Raw genomic sequence first — 16,580 nt, 5'->3', positions numbered from 1 at the left:
AATTGAGTTTAATTAAGAACAAGATATATATCCAACAAAAGATTATTGCAAATCGAACCGCGAGTTATTTTGAGGCTTAGAACGAGTTGTGTATTTCGATCTCGCTTGCTGATTTCTGTGTAACATTACAATCTTATTTTATTTTTTACACATGCGGAATTATTGGGGGGCAAAACAATATGTTTGCCCCCCCAATATTTTCATTGGTGGGGCGATCGCCCCCCCTGCCCCCCCAGGATCGACACCTCTGCACATTACCATCATCATCTTTCTTTCCATTACATTACCATCATCATCTTCCTTTCCATTACCACATTACCATCATCATCTTCTGTTTTTCATTCTCACTCTGTAATCAATCTTTTCACACTTCCCCCTCCCCCCCCCCTATATTTTGAAAACTTATATTTTTACTGAAAATTTTCAAAAATTTCATAAATACATGCAAAACCCTTCTATCTCACTTTACAAAATGCAAAAGCGCCCCAATTAGGATTGCACACTTTGGTCCCCCACTTTCAAGTATTTTCAATAAGGTTTTGTCATGCCCCCCCCCCCCCACCAAAAATGTTTGCATAGGGCCATGAATCTTGTTATTTTTGTGTTTGATCTAGGTCAATCGCATGAAATAATTCTTTCACAAATCCATAAGACACGCATTTCATGAAAATAAGTTGTTTTTGTTTTTTTTAATAGTTAATTGGGTCGCAACTCTCTCTGGAATGCCCCCCCCCCCTGCTCTCATAAATACTATCTACTCTTTCTCAACAGTCATTTCTCCAATCATCTATTATTCAGGTGTGGATCCAGAGTGGGGTGGAAGGTGCACCCGTAAAATTATGATTTCCAATATTCCATTTTCAACTTCTCTTTTTTATGAACTATTTTTTTCTATATTCTCCTTCACAAGTGCGACAATACAATTGATCATACTTTTTTTCTAGAGTAGGCTTTCTACATGTAATAAACTAAGTCTTTGTGACAATTTCATATGTATATCAATATTTATTCACTGCTATATACACATAAATAATGACCAGCAGTACATACTTAACAGGTCAGTTTACAGATTACATACAGTATACAGAATCACATACGAGGCATAATGATTTAATGTAAGATTCATGATTTGAACAGATAGGTTAAATAAGACAGACAAAACAACTACGGTATTGCAATTTCATACATGTAAACACTGGGCAAGGAATAACTAACAGTTCCATTCATATCTTCATGAATATGCATTGAGCAAGATGATCTTTTCGTCTCTCCACTTATTATTTTTTTCACTGTTATTATTTACAATCATAAATTATTTGAATTTTGTCCTGTAAAAAAAAGATTAAACTACTATTTTTGGTGTAATATAATCTTTGATGAAATTAATTTTGTTAAAATGGAGACAAGTTCTCCACACTATTTTATTAAAAAGTCATGTAAATACATCGACCTATATTCTGAAGTCTGGTTTAATTTAAACTCTGGTCTAAATTGTTGTTTAATTATGCATAGCCAATGGTGACATACAGTTGTACATGTAAATCTCTAACAGTAGTGGTTCAAATTACCAGCTCATTGGACTCTCAAAGCATTCTTAACTGTCTAGGAAAGATAAATAAAGATAGTTGTCTTCACTCTTCACCATTAACAATTTAGGAAAAAGCACAGTAAACATATAAAGAAACAGTAAACAAAATTTTGCTTTCCATAATGTTAGCACTGGGTTTATAGACCATATGTAGTCTAAATTAAACCGGAGTTCAGAATACAGGCTTTTTATTGTTTTCTGTCATATAAATAAATGTAGCATGTGGATTTGATGCTATTAACTTGATGCTTCGATCAAGTAAGGAAAGAAGGTTTCATTATAGAATCTGAGTCCTGTTTCAAATAACAAATATGCAATAACAGTTCAAAGCTACTGAAATAATTCAATTTGATTGGCTGATAATAAATATGTTATAGATATTGTGTACTTGTGAAACATGTCCCTGAATTCTGATGAATCAGATACTAAAATATCTAAATTATTTTCAAGTTTTCCAACAGTTTCATAGTAAAGCGTAAATCCCATAACTAATTGGGAGCAGCAATACAAGCCTAATCTAAATACGCAAACATATTTTACAAATAAAGAGTGTTCTCTCATTTCAGATCTTCCAACCTTTTACCGTTGGTTATTCATTATAATAATAATCCAATTTTTATATAGCGCTTAATACATCGGAAACGACATGTCTAAACGCTTTACAGATATATCATTACCGCGGTCATCGGATTCAATCAGTCATTCCCGCACACAATGTGCGCACATCCTCCACTCCATGGGGAGTATTCCAGTCAGTCGCCAGTGAGGCGCACACAGTACTGGACAATCTACAATGACTTTCACATCCTAACGGGTACCCATTTAGCACCTGGGTAGAGAGTGGCAAAGTGTGGATTAACGCCTTGCCAAAGGACACCAGACCGCGGTGGGATTCGAACACACGACCCTCTGTTTACAAGACAAGAGTCAGAACCACTACACCATGGCTCCTCCATTCTTAGATATCCCCTTGAGTTGTATAATACTGTAAGTAATACATGTAGCAGTATTAAGACTGCATTCTACTTTCTAAAACTTGAAAAGTCAACTAATGCTTGTACATGTAGCAATTTATCAGACAAAGGCCCAATGTTAACACAAAGCTTCATAGTGCTTCACCATAACATAAGATTGATATTATTAATGATAACAATATGGGCTCTTTATAGCACTTAATGATGCAATGATGATTCTAAGCACTTCATAACTTAAAACTTAGTCTGTAGCTTTCTAATATTTAATTAGGTACTGAAAATTGTGTAAAGAACATGTATTAAAAACATTACTGAGAGAGGGTGCTAAATGCCAAATTTAAATTCTAACAGGTGAAAAAAAATCCAAATTGGAATTAAATTGGCTGAAAATTCATCCTTTGACCACTACAAATTTGTATTATTGGGATGCTGTATGATGATACTGAGCCTTTAACAAAGATTTAGACAAGCTTCAATTTAGTATCTGTGTGTCTTTTCATAATGCAGAACAAATGTATTCCTATTCCTAAACCTCTTTGGACACATAGAACAAGCATAAGGTCTTTCTCCAGTATGTATTGTCACATGTCTTTTCATATCTGCTTTTCTAATAAATCTTCTCTCACACATCGGGCAAGCGTATGGTCTCTCACCAGTGTGGAGCTTCACATGGTCAGCGAAGTGATACTTATTAGCATAGCGTTTACTACATATAGAACACTCAAAGGGTTTCTCTCCAGAGTGCATTGTTGCATGCTTAGCGAGGGCGCTAGCATCGGGAAATCTCATACTGCAGTCCATGCACTGAAATGGTTTTCCCTCCATGTGGGATTTTACGTGTCGATTCAGGGATGAGTTTCCGGTAAACGTCTTACTGCAGAATGAACACTGAAACTGCTTCTCTCTTGTAGAATGTTTCTTTCCTGTTGTGCGGACTGCCATAAGGTCATTTAGCTTGTACATATCCCAGATGCGTTTATCCCCAGAGGAAAATGCATGCCGCATCTCTCCTTTATGATCTCTTAGGTGTCTCTTCAGCTCGCAGCGAAACTTAAAATTTCTTGAACAAATAGTACATTCATGAGGCTTTTCTACTCTACGAATAAATTTGAGATGCTTACACAATCCATCTTTTTCATTGAACACCTTTTTGCAGACAATACAACGAAAGGAATTTGCTTCTGGAACAACGTCAGAAGAACAGGCTTTCTCACCAGTATGACCTTTAAGGTGTCTCTTCAGTTCACAGCGAAACTTGTAACTTCTTCTGCAAAGGGTACAGTCATACGGCTTTTCTACCCCATGTTTAAGTTTCAGATGCTTACACAAGTCATGTCTGTTTTCGAACACCATTTTGCAGACAGAACAGAGAAAACTATTTGCTTCAGAAACAACTTCAGAAGAACTTGATCCTTGATAGCAATCCACTTGGTTTAATAAGAAACCAGAGCCACGAGAGCGACCATCATGGGCAGATAAACTTGATTGGCTCCCAATGATAGTATCTGATGAATCTTCCAGCAGATGCTCCTCGTCATGTGACCTGTCATATGATGTATCACCTGATCTTTGAAGGAAGCTCAGCTGGCTTGAATTCTCATCTAAGTAAAAACAAAGAAGGTGATATGGAACATTAGTCACAGCCATAATATACATTATTCATCTTTGCAAAGATAATAATTACAGGCATTTACATAGCACCATCTATCTAGAAATATTCTATCCCGAGGTGCGTTATTATTATTATTACCCCGGCTTTTTAGCTCCAGCTGCCTTTCAGCGCTCATGAATTCAAGGAATTAATCCTGCCAGGTACCCATTCACCTCACCTGGGTTGAGTGCAGCACAATGTGGATAACTTTCTTGCTGAAGGAAATTACGCTGGGAATGGCTGGGATTCTAACCCACGACCCTGTTTCAAAGTCAGAAGACTTATCCATTGGGCCACAAGCCCACAACGCTCCTCAAGATATCAATTTTTAAAGCACATTATTTAATATTCAAATGTAAATTGTTAATAAGGGAAGAGGGTACATTGTGTACAGAACAGGATGTTTCATTAAGTAGTTTGTAAGTTGTGCTTCAACATTCCTGACTGGTGATCACTTCTAATGATTAATCATGGGCCTGTTACATAAAGACTTGATGTAATAACAAATACACAATTTCTATAAACAAATCTACTATCAGCCAATCAGATTAAATGATTTCAGTAGCTTTTAACTGTAATATCAAATTTGTTAAGACAAGTTTTATGAAAAAGATCCCAGATTCTCTATTTTATTCCCTTCATATAGAGTTAAAATCTGATCTATTCTTGCTGTTCAGTAGAATTTGAATGCTAATATCTTAAAACAAGGGAAAACTTGGGGTATGTAATTTATCTCAAGAAACCTGCAATGGGGGCATGTTAAAAACAAACAACAAAATATAGACAAAGACTGTAAAACAAACATTTAAATTTTTTCATTTTCATTTCCATTTCCAATTCCATATGCTCTATTTTATAATTTCTTTAAAATATTGATCTGTCAATTTGTATCTGCTTTTTTTTGTTGTTTATAATACTATGTATTACTGTATGTTTAAATCTATGAAATAAAGAGTTAAATTGAACAAACATTACCAGACTTAATCTATCTATCTCCATTGACAGGGACAGTGATATTCAGTTTAAAAATTAAAATAGAAAATCTGTTACAGTTCCTTATTTTTAGTAGGAAAATTCACTGAATTTTACAAAACAGATTTCCATTTGATATCAAGTTTCAATTAAGACTACAAGTTTTCAGAAATAGTTAAGGTAATTTTCTAGATGTAAAATCTGTCCATTTTTGCAGATATAGAGAGATTCAAGACCTATGTGTCTGAAATCAGCTTCATGTCTGAACACTAAGGCTCGTATTCTGAACTCAGGTTTAACTTAGACCGTGAGCTAACTCTTGACTTTGCTATTTATTATAGGAAACCATACATTTCAACAAATTTTCACATGGTATACATGTTTCTTATGCTTTACTGTGCACTCTTTCCTACTTCCTTAATGGTGAAGACAATTATCTTATTTATCCTTCCCAGGCAGTTAAGAATGATTACATCTGGGCCCCGTCTTACAAAGAGTTATGATTGATCCAATCAATTGTAACTCTATGGAAATCCATCAGTGTCATAATTTTTTCTACATGAAATTTGCGAAATGTCTTTTGTAAACAAAGGAGAGCACACCAATTTGACAGGAAATCAATGACTTTAAAGTTTATGGATAGGCATTCATATCTAGAAACATTTTTTAACAAACATGCATTTCATATTTAGACTTTGCTGGCTTTCCATAGTTGCGATTGATCTGATCAATCGCAACTCTTTGCAAGACAGGCCCCTGGAAGGATCAACAGAATAAAATTCCTTGAATAAGCCAGTTCGTAGTTCCACTCTGCGCATGATCAAAAGATTCTGCGCATGATCAGAGGAAGGTCATTTGTAATTGTACTAAAGTGACATGGTAGTTTAAAATTTAATGAGATAAGCACCAACTTCGATGTCTTGATTATTCATATATTCTTTTGATTGTGTTTTTCATTCACATCCACAAAAAAACAAAGCGTCCACGAATGACTGGTATATTTCACAGTTTGCCAAGTACATTGTACAACAACCTCTAATATGCATTCAAAGTAGAAATGCAACAAATACCTTCATAGAGTGTTCATTGATGTGCTATTCAATTTCTTCATCCCGCTAAGTAAGGCATGCATATGAAATATGTTGCTTTGAAATATGCCTATCTTAATAAAAGAAAGGTCATTTGACCAAAATTGTCCATGAAGTAACTACAAACTGGTCTATTGTGGTCACCCATGTTTTTTACTGCTTTAATATCACAAAACAAAACAAAACTCAGAAATCAAATAAATACAATTAGCCATTGATACTGCAGAGCTTGTATTTTTCTAACGGACAGTAAATCACTTGTTATATCTTCTACAATGTTGAAAAAATCAAAAGAATCCAGACTCCTATCAAATTCACTGATTATGAAATTGAAGTATACTGTATACCCTAAAGTCAGTATCAAGTATTTACCTACATGTAGGAATTACAAATACTTCTATCTGTTATCAACCTTTTCAAATACAGAGATTATCTGAATGTACAATGTAATGTCTGTAATGCTAGAATGGCCTTCATGTAATCAATTTTCGATAATTTTTAGATTTGTTTAAAAACCTTGATATAGTACCTTAAGTTGGGTCAGAGAAATAGCGAATTTTGAGCTTTGGCCAACGATTCTTGTGGATTTTCATGTGAGTTTGCAGCCGACGATCTTCGGAAAAGGTTTTCTTACAAACTGAGCACTCATATGGCTTTTCTTCAAGATGAGACCTTGTGTGTCTTTGCAGACTATGGGAAGAGCTAAAAAGCTTATCGCAGTAATAACACTTATAGTATTCTTCAATGATGTGGTTTCTTTTGCGTGCTTTCTGTCCTGAACTCTCCTGGCTCATTGATGAACCAATATCTTTCTTTCCCTGTATGTAGAATACCATACATTTTTTACTTCTACAACCGGCATCATCTTCAACTGAACGTTCATCTTGCTTTTTTCCTGAATGAACTGCCATGTGTTTCTTCAGGTCGGTCGTTTGCAGGAATCTTTCATTGCAGATGGAACAGGTCAGAGACCTATCGTCCAAGTGGATTTTCACATGCCGCCACCAACTGTCTCTGCTAGTAAATTCTTGCTGGCAAATTGAGCAAAGGAAAGTGCTTCCTTCACCTTTGCCTTCGGTGTTTCTCGTTGAACAGTCATGGGAAGAATGTTTGGTTGTGCTGTCAAAATTCACACTTGATCTTTTATCCCTCATAGTAGCACTGTCAGCAGAACTCTGTCCTTGACCATGTGATCTATCACATGATACATCACCTGATATTATTTCACATTTCACACCACAGCCCATTGCAATGTCTTTATCCAATCTTTCACCATTATGATCTGACACAGCAGCACTGTCAGTCGCAGTCTGTCCTTGAGCATGTGATTGGTCACATGATGCATCACCTGATATTATTTCACATTTCACACCACAGCCCACTGCAAGGTCTCCATCTAATCTTCCATCATCATGATCTGATATGGTATCATTGTCAGCAGAACTATGTCCTTGTGGATGATCCGATTGCCTTGGTAAAAGTTTTGAGTCATACTCACTTGAGCAACTCGCCCTAGCAGATGGCTTAGAATGGTTTTCAAGGAGAGTTTCTAATTCCTCTAATAGATGTCTACCATGTGACTGATCATGTGATGCATCACCTGACAATCTCCTACGGTTTTCTATATCTCCATAGTTCATATAGGTGCTCTGCATACTTGAGTTCCCACCTGAGTAGAAGAGCAGGATGAATGATAATTTGCTGATTGATCTACTGTACCCCAGATTCACCTCTTTTACTTTTGTCTCATTCTTCAACCAATTTTTCTACTAAACATTTGGTCTACATGTAATTTCCATTTTGCTTTAATAGTACTGTTTTTGTAATTTCCAGTTGGGCTGTAATATCCATTAAAGTCGAACATCACAAGTCTATACGGCTAGTTATAATGACTACATTTTCATTTGACAAAGTAAAATGAAAGAAACCAGAGCAACTAGACATTAGACTAAATGAGAATCAGACAAAGTGTAGTGCAGACAAAACAGAAATTAGACCAAATAAGTAGATGCATGAGGTAGAAAAAAATGGGTTTAGCCAATGTGGTAGAATGTAAGTGAATCTTCAAGTGTTCATTGAAGTCATGCTTTATGACATCCCCCCGATGTAAAAGATACATGTAGCCCGTTTGACAGGTGGCATTCTTTCGACCTGCTTCGTACTCTATAATAATTTTCGCTTTATTTACTTTGCATTCTACGCACTTGGCAAGTTGTTACCCTGGACACCCTTGGGGAGCATTCCAACAACACTTCAAGACTTAATTGCTAGACATACCACATACAAAAGGCTTTCTACCCATTTAACACCTGTGTGGATAGTGGAAAAGTGTGGATTGACGCCTTGCCAAAGGATGCTAGGACGCAGTTGGATTCGAACACATGACCCACTGACTACATTTTGAGAGTAACAGCCACTACACCATGACACTTCCACATACAGAGTACAGTTCTTATAAATCATAACACAGAAAGGAAAAAATTACACAGGGGCTCGGGTGATTTCGCCCTCGAAATGCTCAAAGTGCCCTGGAAACTCTAAAAGGAGCCCTGGAAAATCCACACTCATTGAAATGTTAAAGTTTATCCAATGTTGCAGATTTAGGCAGTTGTGTAAGTTGTGAAAAAGAGCCCCAAAATATATTTTTTATTTTACCGTAGACAAACTATTTGAACAAACCTTGTGTGCTGCAGGAAGGTACTTCATGCAGATAGGATCCTTCCTCATCATCATCGACAGGTTCTTTCTTGATAAAGTCCACAGGTTCTTCTTCTCCAATATCAACAGGTTCTTCTTTAATAACACACTTAAGTGCCCCGTCCTCTGACGAACGAACCTCCTTCTCATTGCTATGGAGACCATTAGTATCATCTTTATTTGTGATGTCATTATCACTATTGGTTTCTTCAGGTTCTTGCTTTATAAAGCAATGGAGTTCTCCTCCATCTGATGGATAAGCTGCCATCTCCTTACTACCGACCGCATCACCGTGGGTATCATCACCATCATCAGTCCATTGAGCCTCCATCTCCTTGCTACTGACCGCATCACCGTGGGTATCATCACCATCATCAGTCCATCGAGCCTCCATCTCCTTGCTACTGACCGCATCACCGTGGGTATCATCAGTCCATCGAGCCTCCATCTCCTTGCTACTGACCGCATCACCGTGGGTATCATCACCATCATCAGTCCATCGAGCCTCCATCTCCTTGCTACCGACCGCATCACCGTGGGTATCATCACCATCATCAGTCCATCGAGCCTCCATCTCCTTGCTACCGACCGCATCACCGTGGGAATCATCACAATCATCAGTCCATCGAGCCTCCATCTCCTTGCTACCGACCGCATCACCGTGGGAATCATCACAATCATCAGTCCATCGAGCCTCCATCTCCTTGCTACTGACCGCATCACCGTGGGTATCATCACCATCATCAGTCCATCGAGCCTCCATCTCCTTGCTACTGACCGCATCACCGTGGGTATCATCACCATCATCAGTGCATCGAGCCTCCATCTCCTTGCTACTGACCGCATCACCGTGGGTATCACCACCATCACCAGCCCATCGAGCCTCCATCTCCTTGCTACCGACCGCATCACCATGGGTACCACCATCATCAGTCCATCGAGCCACCATCTCCTTGCTACTGACCGCATCACCGTGACTATCACCACCATCATCAGTCCATCCATCCCTTGGAGCTGGACCTTCTCCTTCCTGCATGGAATCAAGGTATTCTACGTGCATTCTTTCTCCTTTCTGACTCTGTATTGACAATGCTTCCGACTCTATGACATCCCTCCTGTCCACGTTAGCTTGGTGTAATGAAGTAGCTACTGTTTCTTTCACTTTTCCAGACCTCTGAGGTGTTCTGTCAGAGATTAGCAGATAAAGGAGAAATAAGGCAGGGTTATTTTGGTGTGTAATCTTCAAAATCAGATGCGATAGAATTACCTCTAACACAAGAAACCAATCAACACTTATTTGTTTAACTCTTTGTGTGTTGAACCGTATACCCTCCGTGTTGCATTTGTTTTAGTAGAGAACCCTTCTATGTGACATGGTATAATACGCTCTCTTATTTAGACAATTTAACTTTCATCTGAACATTTAGAAAGGAATTTATTTAAAGCTAACTTGTAGGCCCGAATTCACAAAGGTGGTTTTGAAAACCCACGGTTGAGTCCACAGTTTATGCAGATTTCCTGTATAAATAACGCTTAATTTAGTGCGTATCAGGTGCGTGTATAAAAAATCCGGTTGCGCGCTTTTGTCACAGTGCGCCAAATTGACGCCTGTTGCCGTGGTTATCAACGCTATTTTATTCATGAGTCCACTCTTTGAACAGTGGACTCATGAATAAAATAGCGTATCTAACCATGGTAACAGGCGTCAATTTGGCGCACTGTGACAAAAGCGCGCATCAGCATTGGACATGTTTTATACACGCGCCCGATACGCGTTAAATTTAGTGTAATTTATACAGGAAATCTGCATAAACCATGGACTCAACCGTGCGTTTTTAAAACCACCTTTGTGAATTTGGGTCGTAGTGTTTGATCTGGTTTCTTATCAATTATGAATTTATTGCATTACCAATGTAATAAGGCATTACAAATCATTTGTCACAACTAAGTGTAGCCCTTCATTTTGGTTCTCGGGTCAGTGGCATGATTCTTTTTAGTATTCACCTGGGCATTTCATCACACAATGGATTATAATATTGATAATCTGAAAAAAACATACTTCGGTGAATAAAGGAATATCTTCAACTAGTCAAAGAAAAAGGCAACTCTTTTATGTAGGTGCCATGAGTCCTAACAATGAACCTGACCATGATATTGTTTGTGAGGAGAATTTTATTGATTCTTTCCTCTCCTTTTTTTCAATAAACTTCCAAGGTCTGCTGAAGGATTTATTTTTCTCTTTTTTTACATAGAGGAGGTAGATAATCTCCTAGCGGAGTCCCACCAAGTGGTTTTGAAACATCCAAAACAAAACAAGCCTCCCAAAGCTACAAATTACTGGCGCAAAGGGCGTCAATAGGGAAATGCTTGGTTGTGCAATAATGCACAGAAAACACTGGAAGAGTTAAATTGTACCAAAGCTCCAAAGGTATACAACTACATGTACATGTCTGTCTACACAGTGGCGGACCGTGACCAGGAGACATTGGCCAGAATTCACAAAGGTGGTTTTGGAAACCGACGGTTGAGTCCATGGTTTATGCAGATTTCCTGTAAAAATTATGCTTAATTTACCGCGTATCAGGTGCGTGTTTAAAAAATTGGCCAATTCCGATGTGCGCTTTTGTCACAGTGCGCCGAATTGACGCCTGTTACAATGGTTAGATACGCTATTTTATTCATGAGTCCACTGTTTTTATTCATGAGTCCACTCGTCAATTCGGCGCACTGTGACAAAAGCGCACATCGGAATTGGCCAATTTTTTAAACACGCACCTGATACGCGGTAAATTAAGCGTAATTTTTACAGGAAATCTGCATAAACCATGGACTCAACCGTCGGTTTTCAAAACCACCTTTGTGAATTCTGGCCAATGATTGGATGGGGCACTGTATTGTTTGTGAACAATGCTGTGCCCCTCCAATGCTTTGCCTCATCCGGGTCATGGTCCGCCACTGTGTCTACATGTATTATCAGCACATGCCATATTCAAGATTCTGTTTTATTAATTTTCCATTACAATGTTCAGCTAATCTTCAAAGATCACATGTGGAGAATATATCTCTGATTCAGGACAGACTTTCATGAAATAAATAGCAATTTTCACTCACAACTATTATTTATTGTATATAGCTACTGAAATGTTTGCATCTGAAAGAGTACAACATGAAGTATAATTCATTATATTTCTAATGTAATGACTGATTACTGGAACATATTAACACTTACTCTCTCTTTCGTTGTCGAGACGTTGATCCTACATTTTGCTCATAGTACCTGAAATAAAATAAAAATACAAAAATACATATGTATCTGAATAGTTGAGTGAGCAGAATGTTGCTTGATGGCACGTCCATGCTGAATTGCTTAATTTATGTTTTAATCATCTAATTTATTTTGTGGGGAGTGGACTTCAACTTGGTATGTAGGATATCTGCCAATCAAAATAATACAAAAAAATAATGAAAAAAATAAAGTCCTATTTTTTACACCAGCACAAATTTGTCTCCTGCTCATCTCAACCAGGCCTGGTAATTCTTGTATGATTTCTAAAACAAATTTGTCTCCTGCTCATCTCAACCAGGCCTGGTAATTCTTGTATGATTTCTAAAACAAATTTGTCTCCTGCTCATCTCAACCAGGCCTGGTAATTCTTGTATGATTTCTAAAACAAATTTGTCTCCTGCTCATCTCAACCAGGCCTGGTAATTCTTGTATGATTTCTAAAACAAATTTGTCTCCTGCTCATCTCAACCAGGCCTGGTAATTCTTGTATGATTTCTAAAACAAATTTGTCTCCTGCTCATCTCAACCAGGCCTGGTAATTCTTGTATGATTTCTAAAACAAATTTGTCTCCTGCTCATCTCAACCAGGCCTGGTAATTCTTGTATGATTTCTAAAACAAATTTGTCTCCTGCTCATCTCAACCAGGCCTGGTAATTCTTGTATGATTTCTAAAACAAATTTGTCTCCTGCTCATCTCAACCAGGCCTGGTAATTCTTGTATGATTTCTAAAACAAATTTGTCTCCTGCTCATCTCAACCAGGCCTGGTAATTCTTGTATGATTTCTAAAACAAATTTGTCTCCTGCTCATCTCAACCAGGCCTGGTAATTCTTGTATGATTTCTAAAACAAATTTGTCTCCTGCTCATCTCAACCAGGCCTGGTAATTCTTGTATGATTTCTAAAACAAATTTGTCTCCTGCTCATCTCAACCAGGCCTGGTAATTCTTGTATGATTTCTAAAACAAATTTACCATCAGCTAATCAGATAGAAGGGTTGCAGTACCTTTTAACTGTTATTGCAAATAACAAGTTCTAAGAAATGGGTCCCAGGTCAGGTACCTCTTACCACTGCAGCTGCACTGGTATTCATGGCAAAGCCCTTCCCCCCAAAAAAAATATATATAATATATATTTATATATATATAGACCTATATAACACGACGTCAACAAGCCCCCCCCCCCCCTCCCTTCGTCCTCATTGGAGACATAAGCTAAGGGATATTTTTATAATCCCTGAAAAACTTTTGTCATGTATAAGCACATCTGGCAGACACTTTTCAGGAAATGGACATGACGGATGGGCAATCTAAAAAAGAAACAATCATTCTCTCGGTCATGTTCATTTTCATTTTCTTTCTTCCATTTTGAAAATAAAAATCATTCAAAATCCCATCAACATGATTCAAATTAAAAGTTTCAACACAATCAATTTAGTCTCTCTGTAGAGTGTACTGTTACGCAGTGACATGTTTTCATATACCGATTACCGGAATTACGCTTTTTTTGTAAAACGAACAGATGTTTTATTTAAATCAAGACAAAAGTATCAAACATGAAAGCGTTTCCCTTTTTTAGCGAATACATACGGACTTACGGTACTGTACCGACTAGTCCGTCGATCTAGCATTTTTTTTTTTTTTTGCCAACCCTGCCTGGCCCTGCCCAAAAAAGGCCAAAATACATTTTATTAACTTACATATTTAACAGATATGAAGCCATTTGATCATCTCCCTTAAAACCAAGGTTTTGTGCGAGTGATCGCCATCGCAAGAGAGTAACAATTCTTATTCTAAATTGAACATTAATCCATTCGCAATAGGTGCCTTGTTGGCCGGAGTCGTCCCCGGTGATGCTGGCTGCCGTGACGATCGAGTCCCGTCTAACGAAAGAATTTTGTTGTTCATCTTGATACTCCATTCTGGCTGAAGTTTTTTTTCTAGTTGGCGAAAAAGCAAGACGGCCAGGCACCCCCATCTCGGCCATGATCGATGATGAGTAATCGACAATGACAATGTTCAGCAAAAAATACTTTCAGCTGATTATTTTTTTGCAAACATTTCCACAAAGCCAAAGGTGTTTCCATTATAATGAGATAATCTGGTCGTGAGATGGCGCTGCATAAAGGGGGCGAATCTCTCTTTCTTTGTTCGTGAACTTTTAAGAGGGGGGCGGAGTCGGGTTTTTTTTGGGGGGGGGGTAGGGGGACAGTAAATTAAGAGAGAGGATTCAGAGGAACATGTCCTGGTCAATGAAATTTCACGTCAGGAACGTCCATTCTTTTTCTCTAGTCTCACCGGCAAATAGGTGACTTTTACACGTTGTTTGTGCAATTTGTGTGCATTTTATTTGAAAAATGCTATGCTCGTTTTAATGAGCATCGATTATTGGAACTAAAAATAAGCCATTTCCAGGCATTTTCGGTTATTGTTAAAAACGTAGGCGAAAATTCGCCCTACAATTGAAGTGTTTGTTACAAAAGGGGTTAGATCTACCTTAGACCATCATCCGAGAAAATCAAGCTTAATTTTTTATTTTCCCATATTGCAAAATTTTTAGCTGGTTCTTATATGCGAAACCAAATTGTCATGATTATACTACCCTACCATGTGAACATAAAATTAGACATAAAAGAAATCTACTTTTCTTCATATCTTTTAAATATTTTATTTGAAAAAATTACCACTGTAGATCATTCTAGCCCCTTTTACAAAACTGAAAATGGTTCAGCCCCACTAGCGTACCTACGGGGGGGGGGGGCAGGGGGGCAGTCTATGCCCCCCCCTGACGAGCCACAACCCATACAAAAGACGTATCCCTGCCCCCTCCCCCTGACGAGCTTGAAAGACCTTTTTGCCCCCCCCCCTGACAGACTTGAAGACCTTTATTGCCCCCCCCCCCCTGACGAGCTTGAAGACTTTTTTTTTTTTTTTGGTCAAATTTTTTGGCGGACGGTTTTGCCCCCCCCCCCTCCTTTGGAAAATCCTAGGTACGCCACTATTCAGCCCTTTCTTAAGAAAAAAGTTATTTTATTTATTCACTTTTTAATGGGAATTTAAACTTTTCTTTGATATCATCAGAGCGACTTAAAATATATACATTGAGAAAACAACAAAATAATCAAATTTACAAAAATGGATCGACCTCTTTTGCATACATGCTCTTCAGAAGAGTTTGTTTGCAAAACCATTCTAAAAAATCTTTTTTTAAAGTTCTCCCATATTTCAATATTCTCATGTAAAACTAGATTTTCATAATACCCTGCCATGTAAACATAACATTTGTTATAAAAATCTGCCTGTCTTCATATTTTCAAAAAGATTTCTATAAAAAAATACATTTTGATTTAGCCTCTTTTGCAAACAAACTGAAATGGATCTAACCCCTTTTGAAAAAAGAGGATTTTTCTTTGCCATGTTTGTTCACTTTTTAATAAATTTCAACTTTTTTATTTTATAGAGCCAAGCTATACATTCGGACAGCAAAATAAAATTTGATTAAAATTCGAATCTAACCCCTTTTGCAAATGAGCTCTTCAATTACGCATATGGGGGGGGGGGGGCATAAACCTCAAATGTAGATGTTGACTATATATCTCCGCGAGAAAAAAAGTGAAAAACCGTTGTCTAGCTAGGCATGAAAAGGCCGTCAATTCCAATAAATTGAAAAGCAGATTTTAAATTTAAAAAAAAAATCAAAACACAAATAAGTATGCTGGAAACTAATTAAATCAAAATCGGATAGGAGATAAGAAAGTTATGGCATTTAAAATTGCATGTGCACAAGACAAATATTTCATATGAAATACAAAATAGTGCATGGGCTAGCTTCTTCATCTGTTCGGAGTTCGCATCTACACTGTTTTGTAAAACCGTTTTTTAACATCCGAGTTTGACGATTGGACTCTCTTTAAAGTCTGATTACGCAAATAAATCATGTTGCCAAGTACTACCGAGGGACAAAGAAGGGATATACATGTACATCATGAGATGGGACATACATATAATAAAAGTCTTGGGTTGCAATACACCCTCTAGATATACTTGGTTCAGGTATATCCCCTTTTCATGTCATTGTCTTATATAGTGCCTTATACACTTTTGAAATGGCTGCCAAACAGAAAATACGTCACCTTGGGGAAAAATACCTATAGGCCTATATATGGAAAGTCAATAAAGTAAACTTTCAAATGACACCAAAAGTTGGAAAACTATTCATGCTTGAGTGAGCAATATACCCGGCACTTAAACAAAGGGTATATGACAATTAGGGTGGGCAGGAATTAGCCTTCCAAATTCTTTCAGTTTTTGAGAGGCGAGTCCCC

General features: G+C 37.6%; 1 protein-coding gene across 2 annotated transcripts; it reads right to left on the bottom strand.

The window, feature by feature from the left end:
• Positions 1 to 985: 985 nt before the first annotated feature.
• On the bottom strand, positions 986 to 14,379 carry LOC129266390 (zinc finger protein 648-like). 2 transcript variants are annotated; one of them, XM_054904237.2, is made up of 5 exons: positions 13,956 to 14,369; positions 12,200 to 12,247; positions 8,953 to 10,154; positions 6,803 to 7,942; positions 986 to 4,163 (listed from the first exon to the last, which is right to left on the bottom strand). In XM_054904237.2, the coding sequence occupies exons 1-4, from the start codon at positions 14,240 to 14,242 to the stop codon at positions 6,804 to 6,806; spliced, it is 2,676 nt and encodes an 891-aa protein (XP_054760212.2). In that variant the 5' UTR covers positions 14,243 to 14,369; the 3' UTR covers positions 986 to 4,163; position 6,803. The 2 variants fall into 2 exon arrangements, with proteins under 2 accessions (XP_054760212.2, XP_054760213.2); XM_054904238.2 differs by lacking the exon at positions 6,803 to 7,942 and having other exon boundaries at positions 13,956 to 14,379.
• Between the last annotated feature and the right edge of the window lie 2,201 nt (positions 14,380 to 16,580).

Source organism: Lytechinus pictus, chromosome 8, assembly GCF_037042905.1.
Source record: "Lytechinus pictus isolate F3 Inbred chromosome 8, Lp3.0, whole genome shotgun sequence".
In the NCBI taxonomy this organism is placed as follows: domain Eukaryota; kingdom Metazoa; phylum Echinodermata; class Echinoidea; order Temnopleuroida; family Toxopneustidae; genus Lytechinus; species Lytechinus pictus.
Note: the sequence above shows the minus strand (reverse complement) of the source record. Positions and strands in the feature narration are given on the sequence as shown.

Bases quoted from the DNA above. Each gene is read 5' to 3' on its own strand.
- LOC129266390 (XM_054904237.2), bottom strand. From the start codon at position 14,242: ATGGCCGAGATGGGGGTGCCTGGCCGTCTTGCTTTTTCGCCAACTAGA. The intron at 12,248-13,955 runs GTAAGTTAATAA...ATTTTATTTCAG, and splicing joins GCTTCATATCTGTTAAATAT to GTACTATGAGCAAAATGTAG. The intron at 7,943-8,952 runs GTTTGTTCAAAT...TCTTCTACTCAG, and splicing joins ACCTTCCTGCAGCACACAAG to GTGGGAACTCAAGTATGCAG.